This window comes from Meles meles, chromosome 1, assembly GCF_922984935.1.
Source record: "Meles meles chromosome 1, mMelMel3.1 paternal haplotype, whole genome shotgun sequence".
Taxonomy (NCBI): domain Eukaryota; kingdom Metazoa; phylum Chordata; class Mammalia; order Carnivora; family Mustelidae; genus Meles; species Meles meles.
Genome location: NC_060066.1, coordinates 99,553,347 through 99,566,688, shown reverse-complemented (window position 1 = coordinate 99,566,688; position 13,342 = coordinate 99,553,347). Strand labels below are relative to the sequence as shown.

Here is a 13,342-nt window from a genome sequence, read left to right as displayed (position 1 = left end):
GTCAATAAAATAAAATAAAATCTTAAAAAAAAAAGAAAAAACGTTTAAATCTGCTTTCAATAAAATAATTTCCTTACTTGTTAAACCATCCTTAGTGTAATATTTAGACTAAGTAGTAAAATACCTAAGAAGTACAAGCTTCTTAAAATAAGTCATCAGAATGAAAAGTACAGCATAGGGAACATAATCAACAATACTGTAATAATGTTTAATGGTGACAGATGATAATTACTTATCATTACTTATCATGTTGAGCAATGAGTAATGTAAAGAACTGTCCAGTCACTTTCTTGTAGACCTAAAAACTAATGTAACACTGTAGTCAACTATACTTCAATAAAAAAAGTTTAAAAAAGTATAAAAATCCCTGATGTCATTTCGTATTAGTATTTTTTATGTGTAAGTAAGGATAGATATATACATGATATATAAGTTTAAAAGAAAATTACATAGCTGAGTGAAGATGGAAGGCAGAACTTAAACTATATCACATCCTAAGTCTGAATTTTTAATAGGTTATCTAATAAGAATTAAATAATCATGACAACATTCAAAAGAAATCTAACTAGCTGTTAGTTACTACAGTACTTACAACTCCCCTCAAGATGTATTCTGTGAACTTTTGGTTTAGGGAGCAGATTTCCTGTTATTTTTTTATTTTGCTGATAATCTTTAAAGATAAAAAGATTACTAGAGAAATAATACACACTGAATAAATTTTCAGGGTTCCAGTGTTAACAAAGCTTCACAGATCTGGTTAAGTTTCTCTGTCAGTTAAGGTAGAAGTGTCTAGAAACCTCCTCAAAAGTGCTGTGGTTTTAAAAAAATTATCTCTTAAAGCTGCCTGAACTGGTCTTTATCATATAAGATATTTAGGCAATAAATTTCCTTCCATTGTCTCATCCTTTCTCTCTCTTTCTCCTTTTTTTTTTTTTTTTTGAGAAAGAGAGCGCAAGAGAGCAAATGGGGATGGGGGCAGAGGGACAGAAGAGAGAAAATCTTCAGCAGAGTCCATGCTCAGTATAGAACCTGATGTAGGGGCTTAATCTCACAACTTTGAGATCATCGCCTGAGCTGAAATCAAGAGTTGTACACTCAACTGAGGTACCCAAGTGTCCCCTTTTCTTTCCTTTAAGAGTGGTTAGAAGATTTAATTGCTATGTAGCTAGAATGAACTATACAAAATTGTGTTTATACAAAATCTAAAATCAACTCCTCAAACTGATTAATCTGAATTTATTTACTTTCACTGACCACATGCTGAAGGAAATACTGATTAAAAAAAGAAGAAGAAGAAAGTATCTGCAATGGACAAAAAATACTTAGCTATAATAAAACTAACAGATGAGACATCTGCAAATAATGAAAAGGTCCCAGACCAGATTTTTATAGAGAAGTCTAACATTTCATAAACTCAAGGCTACCCTACCCCAAATTCTTGCTTTCTCTCTCTGTCTCTATTTTTTTAGTGGGGAAGAGAGAGAGAGAATCATAAGCAGACTCCACGCCCAGCTCAAAGCCCAACTTGGGGCTCAATCACATCACTCTGAGATCATGACCTTAGCCAAAACTGAGTCAGACCATAACCGACTGAGCCAGCCAGGCACCCCTCATTCTGTAAATACTGACTGCACTTACTACAAGTAAGGAACCGGAAAGGCACCTTGATTAGGGCAGTGAGGAAGAGAGATTAGAATCCTGGTTTCTTGGAGCTTATTATTTTTTTCTTTGTTTTTCTTAATTTCTACACCCAATGTGGGACTCAAATTCATGACCACAAGATCAAGAGTCATGGACTCTTCCAACTGAACCAGACAGGTGCCCTGGCGCTTATGTTCTTAAGAAATTTCATTAAAAAAAAAACCAGCAACAACATATTCACTTAAATGTAATTATGACATAGCCTAAGTACAATCTGCTAAGAAAAAATATATCTGATCTGATCAAGACTGCAAAATCAGAGAAAACTTGTCTGTGAAAGTGATGTCTCAGTTAAAACCCTTGCCTCTATACATCCCTTGGCAGTCAAACACATAAAAATATAGGAGTGAAAAGCTGCTCCAACAGCCATGTATACCTAACTTCAACAAGTTATCCCTCATCTCTCATAAGCACATTTAGAATTATCTTATTATAGCCAATTTCTCTCAGTTATTCACTCAGGCAAGCCCAGCTGACATCCATGGATCGCTGGGCCTTGATTTCCATCTATTTTACCGTTTTATTCTGAATATGTAATGCACTTACATTGAAGCATATGTAGGAACACTAAAAATATTCACTGAGGAATAATTAAATAAAATTTAATTGCCTCTCAATGTCAGAAAGGATTATACACTATACTATTTGAGGTATCAATATCCAAGAAAAACATAAACATTTTTATTTGAGAGAAAGAGAGCTAGAGAGAAGGAGCTAGGGGAGGGGCAGAGGAAGAGAGAGAAGCAGACTACCTCCTGAATGGGAAGCCTGATGTGAGGCTCAATCCCAGGACCCTAAGATCATAACCTCAGCCAAAGGCAGATGTTTCACCGACTGAAACACCTAGGCCTAAACCCCAGAAAAATCTGTTTTTTTTTAAAGTAAGAGTATTATGTTTTAAAAGTTAAATTCTATGAGCTCCTGTAGCTTAAAACATTAGCAAAAGCTGGGAATAAATTAGAGGGAAAAAAGATGGTTAGAAAAGGTACTTCTATGATCACAGGATGCCAAAAAGTAGTTTTCAAATTTTCACAGGAACAGTATAGGACGTATCTACTAAATTTTTTTTCAGTTTGGGTTCAAGAAACCCTGGAAGGGTTCAGCCCTGAAAAACAAAAATAAAGGAGCAAACAAAAAAGGATCAAGAAATGCTTTCTCTGTCTTTTAAGAAAATAAAGAAGGACTATTAGCTCCTTTATTAAGCAAATACACTTCCAGGAAAATGACCTATTCTTGTATTACACAACTCCATTTGCTGAATCCAATGCAGATGAGGATAACATCAGCATCATTTTCTTTTAATATAACCAAATGCAAAACCCTTCCTTTTAGCTACCTGATTGTAGTAGAGCTACTATATACATATTCCCCCCCACACCCTCACACCAACCACCCAGAGATTTGAAAGTAAAGAATGGAGAAAACAGATTATCTAGATAAGAAAACAGTTAGTGCTGGTTTATTCAATCAGAGAAAGAGGTATAAAGAAATCTGGAGAATTTTAAAGGAACTATGAGTTCATTAAATTAAAGACGAAAAAATGACTAATACATCTGACTCCAACAAAATTTAAAAATTTCTGTTTAACAATTTTCATAATACTATCAACAAAGAGACAGTATCTGTATTATTTACAATAGGCAAAGGATTATCCAGATTACATATAAAATAAATTCTTAGAGAAACATTAGGATAAAAAAATTGGCAAATGAAAATTCAGAGGAAATAGATGGCAAATACTGATATAAGGGAAACTGCTCTTCTCATTAATTACTGGGAGTGTTGACTGATTTTTCCTTTATGGAGGGTATAACATTACTAATTAATATTTAAAATGCACAAACACACCAGAATCTAGCAATTCAATTACTGAAGACTGTCCCAGCATGCACATAATGACAGAGATGTACTGGGATATTAAAACAATGTGACAAGAAAAACTGGAAGCAACCTAAACGACCATCAAAGAAGTCTGGTTAAATAAATTATGTTTGATTCATTCTATTGAGGGCTAAAAAAGAATGACTTTGGAGAAACAATAAAAAAATCAGAAATTCAAAGCTTTCTCAAGTGATGGTAAACTATAATTTAATGATAATGTAGATCAAGCTTCCTATGGCATTAGTTACTAAAGACCTAAGAAAGCAGTGAAAGAGAAGAACCAGGATCTAGAAGGAGGAAACCTAGGGAGGCCAGTTAAGCAACTAGGAATTCTTTGCCTTAGAGACAAGTTCTGATTCCTGAAGAGGAGCCCAAAGCCAAGAATTAAAAAAAGCAATCCTTCTGACATTCTCAAGGAGCTATGAAATAAAAAATTGGAGTTCAGGGCCAGCCAAAGGAAGTGAAGATGGAAAACACTTTGTATTAGTACCCCAAAAAGGTATATTCTATGGAGTAAGAGTCTGCAAAAGTAGACTGGCCATCACAAGGACTGTAAAATCAACTTCCCATCACCTAAATCCCTGAGGTTGGATTAAGATAATATAAGACTGTGATAGCTGTGATAGCCCCTACCACATGCAAACAAATTCTCTCCAGAAGTGTTATCTTAAGCTTCATATTTTCTGTTTCTATTTTTTTTTTAAGATTTGTCAGAGAGAGAGAGGGAGAGAGCATGAACAGGGGGAGGAGCAGGCAGAGTTTGGAAAAGCAGTTCCCTGCTGAGCAAGGAGCCAGATCCCCACCTGAGCTGAAGGCAGATGCTTAACCAACTGAACCATCCAGGCATCCTCTGGGTTTTTCTTATCAAAAATAATTAGGCACATGAAAAGGCAAAAACACATGAATTTCAACTATAGGAAACAACAGAAAATATACACAGACACACAGGCACAAGTAATGGAGTTAACAGATAAAGAGACTTTTAAATTACTATATGGTTAATGTAATCAAAGAGATGATAGATGAGTCGAGTATTTTGGTAGATAATTTGAAACTATATAAACAAAAGAACCAAACTGAAATTGGAGGGCTAAAAAAAATAAACAAAAATTACATATCAATAAATAGGTTTAATAACAGCTATTCACAGCTAGAAAAAATTAATCTGGGTCGAAAGAAGTACCTGGAATAAAGCACAGATGGATATAATGATGGGAAATGCAGGCTATAATGGTAAATGAAGAGAATGAGATGAAAAATCTAATACAAGCTTTGCACAGTGGCAGTATCGTAGCCAATGAGGTTTATCCGAGGCGCGATTATTGCTAATTGAAAAGTCTAATACATGTGTAAATGGAATCAATGAATGAGAAGGGAAAGAGCAAGGCAAAGGCAAAATTTGAAGAGAAACTGGCAATCTTCCCAAAAGACATGCCATTATACCACAGCTTCCAGTAGTACTACAAGCACAATGCAAGGAGAAATACAAAGAAAACCACATTTTGTCATTTTAGTAAAACTGTTAAAAACCAAAGGCAATGTGCTAGAAGTAAATCACAGACAGCCTAGATTCTATATCCAGAGAAAAAAAATCCTTCAGAAATAAAGGTGATTTAAAGAAATTTTCAAATTACAAAGACTAAATTTTCCACTAAAGGATACTTTAGGATATTCTAATGCCTATCAAACTTACAAGGATGCATGTATTACTTAAAAGAAACAAAGCTAATATGGAAGATAAAATAATTTTTAATAAGTTTTTAAATGATATGTATATGTATATATGTATCATTTTAAAAGAGAGCAAATGACCAGAGGTGATGGGGCAAAGTAGGAGAGATTTTAATCAGGCTCCATGTCCAGCATGGAGCCTGACACGGAACTCAATCTCATATCCCTGAGATCATGACCTGAGATGAATTCAAGAGTCAGATGCTTAACTGACTGAGCCACCCAAGTGTCCCCCAAATTTTTAAATTTTATTTTTAAATGACAAAAATAATCCAAAGGGCAAAAGCAGAAAGAGATATAATTGGAAGAAAAATTAGAAATAATAGACTTAAAAACAAATAGTAATTATATTAAATAAATGGACTGAATATTCTTTTTTTAAAAGATTTTATTTATTTGACAGAGAGAGATCACAAGTTGGCAGATATGCAGGCACAGAGAGAGAGGGGGAAGCAGACTCCCTGCCAAGCGGACAGCCTGATGCAGAGCTCAATCCCAGGACACTGAGATCAGGACCTGAGGTGAAGGCAGAGGCTTAACCCATTGAGCCATCCAGGTACCCCTGGACTGAATATTCTAATCAAAAAATTTCTCGACTTACTTTGAGGCCATCATAAAGTCAATTCCCAACTTGACAAATAAATAGCTAATGAATAATACATCACACAATATAATTCAGTTTGCCAAAATGTTACACTTAATTCAGGATTACATGAAAAAGATAATATATTATGACCATGTTGAGTTTATTTCAAGAATCCAAGAATGGTTCAAGATTAGAAGCAGACTATAACTTTCTTAATCTGATAAAGGGTTTCTATTAACACAAAGAGAAAAAACTATTAGAAACATTCTAGTTGTGAAATACCACTTTCTATGGATCAAGAATTAAATAATGACACCCGCTATCACCTTCTACTCAGTATTGGTACTAGGGGATTCCAAGTCAGTGCAAAAGCACAAGATAAAGAGGTTCAGTTCACAATAAGGTGGCCAGATCCAAAATCAGGAGAAAAAAAGAAAAGTCGGAATGACAGATGAATTCACTTAGGAAACTATAAAAATACAATAAATATTTTAAAATTTATTTTAGAAGAACTAAAGCAAGGATATACACACTTTATCTACCTACTGCACACTGTATAATGCCATGCAGGTAAAATAAAACATTTATACCCATTTGTATGTTTTTTTTTAAATTTTTATTTATTTATTTGACAAAGCTCACAAGTAGGCAGAGAGAGGGAGGGAGAAGCAGGCTCCCTGCCGGGCAGAGAGCCCGATGTGGGGCTTGATCCCAGGACCCTGAGATCATGACCTTAGCCAAAGGCAGAGGCTTAACCCGCTGAGCCACCCAGGTGCCCCCCTATTTGTATGTTTTAATGTTAAGAACACAATTGGAGGAAAAATACTGAGAGAAGAACATTAAAGTAGAAAAGTATATTTGAATCAAGATTATGCAGGTCAACTCTTTTGCTGTTCTGCCAGAGTGGAAGAAGAACAAAATCATCAGTGTGGCAGAAAATGCCTACAGTAACCACTCTTTGCAATTCCATTTTGTTTTGGTTATAAAATCCAGAGTTCTTAGAACACTGCAATAAATTAGACTTAAGATCCTAAGTATTAGTTATCTGTAAGATTTCACATTTTCCTCCTATCTTTTATAAATCTCATGTATTCTTTTTTAGTTTTCTGAGGGGGGAGCAGGAAGTACTCAAATGTTTAGTACAGTGACTGCTTTATCATGTTCTTTCCACATGTTTTTTCCCCCAGCTGCTGATATCATTTTCATGGTTTATCTTTCAGTTACTACTTAAAGTGGCCTCAGCTCACTTTATCAAACCTGAACATTAAGAATGTGTCTTCTTCCTTATTACATGCAAACAATACTATTCATTAACAATAATCAAGGATGTGGTAAAAATAATGGTGTATAACAAACTGATACTACATATAAACTACTGCTATAGAGAAACTATAAACTGGTTTTCCTGAGAGAAGATTGAAATGAGTACCTGAGCGAGTTCCTTCTGTTCATTCACCAGTCGGCTGCAGCTAGCGATCATCTGGTCCAGGGCATAGAGCCGGTCTTCAAGTCCTTTAATGGCTTTCATATTCTGATTATCAAGTTTGGCAATAGTTTGACGGCACTCTGCTATAAATGGTCGAATAATCCTTGGATCAAGCTAAAAGACAACAGAACATATGAATGAAGTTTTCAGCAAACAGTTTAAAATATATTTCTCACTATTTTGATACACAGTTTCAGAGGAAAAAAATTTAAAAATATAGAAAAGTAAAAGCATGGGGAATCCTACTTATACTTTCACAAAATTGAGAGCAGGATAATTATGTTAATAAAAAATTACTGATTATGTTAGAATACATAATTAGGAATATAGTGCCAGCAGGTACCTGGAGGTATCTTTATTATCAGTCTAAATCTTCTAAAGGAATTTCCTTGATCAACCCAACTTTTTTACTCTTCAATCTCTCCTGTTCCCTGGCTTTATTTCTACAAATTTTCTGGAATTCATGGAATCTAACAAATTTCTCTCAACACTGTTCCCCTTCCCTTGAAAGAATACATTAGTAGTGTTTTTACAGATAGTCTCCATAAAAAACATTCTGTCAAAGATGACCAATGACCTCCTTTCACTTGAGGCTCTTAAATACTAAAGACAACCTTTCACAAACTCTGGAAGTCTGCAGCATTACTTCACTGGTTTCTCTACAGTGCCATTCTCTGGCGCCTTTTCCTATCTAATCCATAAATACAGATAATCCAAAAGGACTCTGTGCTTATTAGCCTATCTTTACTATTTTATATGATTTCAGCATTAAGCATAATTTCTATGGAGCTACCAACCCTTCTGTAATCACTAATCCTTCTCACAGATTTTCAGCTTGTGTTTCTGACCACCTACTAATATCTCTATGTGAATATCAACCAGTTATCGTCTATTACTATCTCATTATAGTTGTCTTCTGTTGAAATCCCTAAATGGCTTCCTTCTGCCCACAATGACATCCAAAAAACACAGCATATAATAAAGGCTTCAGTAATTGGATACCACTAAATCTTTCTAAGGCCTATCCTCTTTTCAAACTGAATTACCCATTACATTCAGAAAAGCTGTGTTTCTCTAGCTCTGATCTTTCTTCATACTGATCATCCTGCCTAGCTGTTTGCAAGCCCATCTTTGCCTCTACATAAGGGACCTAGTCAAATACTGCCTCCTTCATGCTTTCTCTGATCACTGCAATTGAAAGACCATAAACTATTCAATGTAGGGTTCAGCACAGAGAAAACATACAAAGGCAGTTAAAACCGAACTATTTTATTGTTATTATCAATAATCCAGTGTAATTAATAAGAGGCTGCATTTGCAATGCTACAAAAAAGTTAACAAAGCCACTACTTATATATAGGCAGCAGTTGCCCAATATAAATGAAAACCTTACATATGTTAACATTTTCTCACTTTTCTTAATTTCACTGTAACTAAGTCCAATTTGCACACATTTCTGATCCAAAGTATTATACAAACCAAAGTTTAGCTATAAATCTTTAAGGTGATAAAGGGCTACAAAAGAGGATTAAAATAGATTTGAATTTTTAGCTTGTGCAAAATTACAACTACACATGGACTTTACACAGCAATAATTTAAAGAAAAAACAACCCCAAACCAGGGCTCCTGATTATGATAGTTCTGTATTTCATAATTCATTGAAAGTATAATACAACTATACTGGCAATGTGGAAGAGTATTTTGTAAATCACTTGAGTAGCAGGTACATAACTTGACTTCCTAAAATCTTATTCTACTTAATATTTTATTTCATTTGTCCACAGAGTCTCTGGAGAAATTTTTTTTTTTAAAGATTTTTATTTCTTTGTCAGAGACAGAGCTCACATGCATAAGCAGGGGGAGTGGCAGACAGAGGGAAAAGCAAGTTTCCTGCTGAGCAAGCAGGCTGATGTGGGACTTAATCCCATGACCCTGGGATCATGACCTGAACTGAGGTAGATGCTCAACCGACCGAGTCACTCAGGTGTGCCTCTGGAGACATCTTTAAAAATATGTATTTTAAACCACAGAATTCTATTAATAATTATTTAGGAAATTTTCAGTAACTGAACACAGTGCTACACTAATATTTTACTCTTGGGCTTTTCCACTGGTATCTAGAAAGATTAATATTATTGTTGTCTTAAAAGATAGGAAACTAGAAATTTTCTTACCCTCTCCATTCTTCCCATCCCACCTCTAAATCCACGCCCACTGCACAGACCAAACAATATTTCAGTAACACACAAAAATCTTGAATGAAATAACTACAAGATTCAATACATTATGCTGGTATTAATCTGAACAGCTTAGAAATGAGCTAAATATGCATATTTCCAATTATTAATCATCAGATATACAAATGTTTGCCTTTTATAGTATAACCTAAACTAAAATATCCAAGATTCATTCTAGTATGAACACACCATAACCTAAAAAAATATCTGAGTACACAAAAATCCAGCAACAATTCTAAATTTTACCTGGTATACGAGGGGGAAAACTAAATAGGTCATGAAAATGCCATCTATTAATCCATCCAAGTATTATAAAACAGAGAATTCAACTGATGTATGGATGAGATGAGTAATAAATGAACGGCAGTGCCAGGATTTGAGCCCTAGGATGCCCAATCTTAGGCAAGTTCCATAATGCCTATGTTTTAACTAGTTTCTTGAAAAAGATATTTGATTTAGGCAGTTGAAAATACATGTTACAAATACTACTGAAACTGGGATTAGTATGTGAAAATGATGGCTTTAAACAGGATTTGCTTTTATAAGAACATCAAACCTTAGCACCTTTTAAAATTCATTGGCAAAGAGCACTTTGTACTATCAGATAATCAAGTAGGTTAGCTGTTATGGGTTAACTATGTAATACATGTAAGATAAAAAGGAAGGCATCTCTGGTGAGAGAGAAGTCCCATACTCCTTTTAATGAATCTTTAGAAATGCCATTAGTGGTATTAAGAATAATACATAAAACTACCAAAAGGAGGAAAACATTAATCTAATAAAAAAATTTGACAAGTGATATTTATTATTCGGTATATCCCACTAATAGATCATTCCACACTGCAGAATACAGGCAGAAATATATAAACAAATATTTAGGGGCGCCTGGGTGGCTCAGTGGGTTAAAGCCTCTGCCTTCCGCCCAGGTCATGGTCCCAGGATCCTGGGATCGAGCCCCACATTGGGCTCTTTGCTCAGCAGGGAGCCTGCTTCCTCCTCTCTCTCTCTCTCTCTCTCTCTCGGCCTGCCTCTCTGCCTACTTGTGATCTCTCTCTGTCTGTCAAATAAATAAATAAAATCTTTTTAAAAAACAAAACAAAACAAAACAAAAAAAACACAAATATTTAAAGAAGTTCTTCAAAATGTGTTTTCATTGCTTTTGAACAAAATTTTTTAATCTAATGGGCATGTACAACTGAAAAGAATGCTGTATTATAGACAGTATTTTACATTATGCTAAACTCATTTTATAACAAGTAACTATAACCAAATAAAAATTTATATTTTGCCTTCAGAATATAATAGCCATGTAATCTAACACAAAGACTTCAGATACTCTTGGTATGTACTATGAAAGTAAATATTAACTTAGGTAAAAAATGTGACACCCTAGCAATAATACTATAGCTAACTTCTGTATATTATTTCTGTAAATATAAACTCTTATGAATTTTCATTAAGTCAGAAAAGGATCACTATTTCTTTTATCACGTAAAGTGAATAAAAATTATATGGCTGTGGTGGAATTCATTTAAACATGCAAATGCAAAGCCAATTTCAAGTCCTTTTAAAAGGGGATTTTCCTCATAGTCTATAACCCTATTCTGACTCACGCAGAATTTTATATATATATATATATATATATATATATTAAATACACATATACACACTTCAATCACCCTAATTACCTCACGTATTAGAATTTTTAGGCTACTAAAATACCAACATTTTAAACAGGAACACAAGTTTTCAACCCTTTTAGGCAGTAATCTTTGCATAATATATTACATACTTTCATGCCCTGCAAATGTCTTAATTGAAGCTTTCTTCGATGACATTAAGTGGCCAAAAAGAAATTCCTGCTTTAAAGGATGTCATCAAGGAAGTGGAAATTTAAAGACGAAGAAACCTAGAATTTATTTAAGTTTTCCATTTGGAAAGATATGTGCTATTTTCTAGGCATTCCAAACAATGCACTGCCTTTTTCAATATTCAAAGAACAAATCTTTTTTTCTAATTGAGTACCCTTTTAAAAAAGGCTAACTACATGCCAATAATCTTTAGACAACTGCAGCTGTCAAAATACTATTTTGTTATTTCTATATAACTCACTGAGCCACCCAGGCACCTACGAATCATATTTTAAGAGATATTTATTTCCCAGGTCTAAAAGCTTTTAGAAGTGTATCTGGAGAAGAATTTAATCCAAAATATGAGCTCACTATAATTACAAAATACAACCAAGAATACAATGTTGAAATTTTGAATTTGAAAATATCTCAGGCAGATACAGTATTTAAAACTTCTTTTAAAAGTCAGAAATTGATTAGATTAGAAAGATGCACACAGGATTTTCAGGGAGAAGAAAATGTTCAGAATCTTCTTTTGGGTGGTGGTTATTCTGTGAACTAACCACTAAAGAACCTGTATATTTCACAGAATATAAATCTTTCTTGCCAAAAACAATTTTTTACTGTAAAAAACAAAATTTTATCTTTAATATTTTCCAAAAGATCTTGAAAGTTCTATAGCATTTATAAATGTGAGCATCTGATCCACTGTTAATATTAACTTAAAAATGTGGCAGGCTAGAAGTGGCCAAATATTACCATTTATCTATTTACTTATATTCAGTGAGTGCTCCATGCTTAGAGCACAAGAATGAAAACAGTAAGACTACTCAAGTTTTACCTAGAAGATAAAAGAGCCTAACTGTAGGAACAAATTAAAGGATAGGAGATAGTAAAACATCTAAGTAATATTACAAGGTCAGAGAGAAATATATTTCAAAGTGCTACCACCAAAATCTATACCATTTGAGTGGACACTTCAACGTTCTGCATTGCAGTAGAAATTTTACATATATGACCTCTAACAGTTTTCACAAATTTACCAACAATTCATAAATTAGGTTACAAGTGAAAAGGTTTGATTTGTCCAAGGTTGAAACCTTGGTTATAAAGTCTCATATCAAGGCTCAATATTTCTACTGTTAATAATGTGTTGCCATTCTCCCATTATATAAAACATTCAGTACAAATAGTATAATTTTGAGTAGCTGAAATGACCCAAGAAATATCAAATTAACATGACTTACTCTGCTCATGGAATCAAAGCATTTCCTGACCAACGATTCCACATCATTAGGTCTATCTTGAACATTTATCCAGTCTAACAAAGAAACATTAAAAAAAGGCAGATCACCGTCTTTAGCATCTACTGAAGTTTCATCCTGCTGGACAGTACTTTGACAAGATTCCCTAATTTCTTTTCCATTTTCAGCATCTGTGGTATCTGGGGCTATATGTTCCACTGACTTGTGAAATGAGGTTAACAAGGATTGGTTAGTTGTTCTAGGCATATCAGGAGAGAGCACCAGTTCAGTGGAGGTTTTCATTTCAGCCTTTTCTGAGCCTTCATGTTCAGGTAAAGAATCCAGTCTTCCCAAACATTCCCTGTAACTATGTCTGGTTAGGCACTCCAACAGTGGAATCTTGGCCATTACTGAAACCGCAGTTCCTAAACTTAAAATACAAAAGAGCTGTCAGTAAAATTATGAGACTGCTCTAGTTAGAGAAATAGCATTTAATTATTATACACACAAAAACTAGAACCTCTTTATTACATTATGCATATATAGTCTGTGTTCTTTTTAAAAAACCCAGTTAGACAGAGAAGGGTATCATTAACACATTAAAATACCACTCTCAAGTAAAGGG

General features: G+C 34.2%; 1 protein-coding gene and 1 pseudogene across 3 annotated transcripts in view; one reads left to right on the top strand and one right to left on the bottom strand.

Moving 5' to 3' along the window:
* RB1CC1 (RB1 inducible coiled-coil 1) overlaps nucleotides 1-13,342 on the bottom strand; it is a 101,898-nt gene that overhangs the window by 57,360 nt on the left and 31,196 nt on the right. For all 3 annotated transcript variants that reach the window (XM_046010459.1, XM_046010460.1, XM_046010461.1), the window contains exons 7-8: nucleotides 12,721-13,147; nucleotides 7,329-7,499 (exon numbers count right to left, since the gene is read on the bottom strand). In XM_046010459.1, coding sequence (XP_045866415.1) covers nucleotides 7,329-7,499; nucleotides 12,721-13,147 — 598 coding nt within the window. The remainder of the gene's footprint in view (nucleotides 1-7,328; nucleotides 7,500-12,720; nucleotides 13,148-13,342) is intronic.
* LOC123927877 lies at nucleotides 4,851-5,004 on the top strand (annotated as a pseudogene).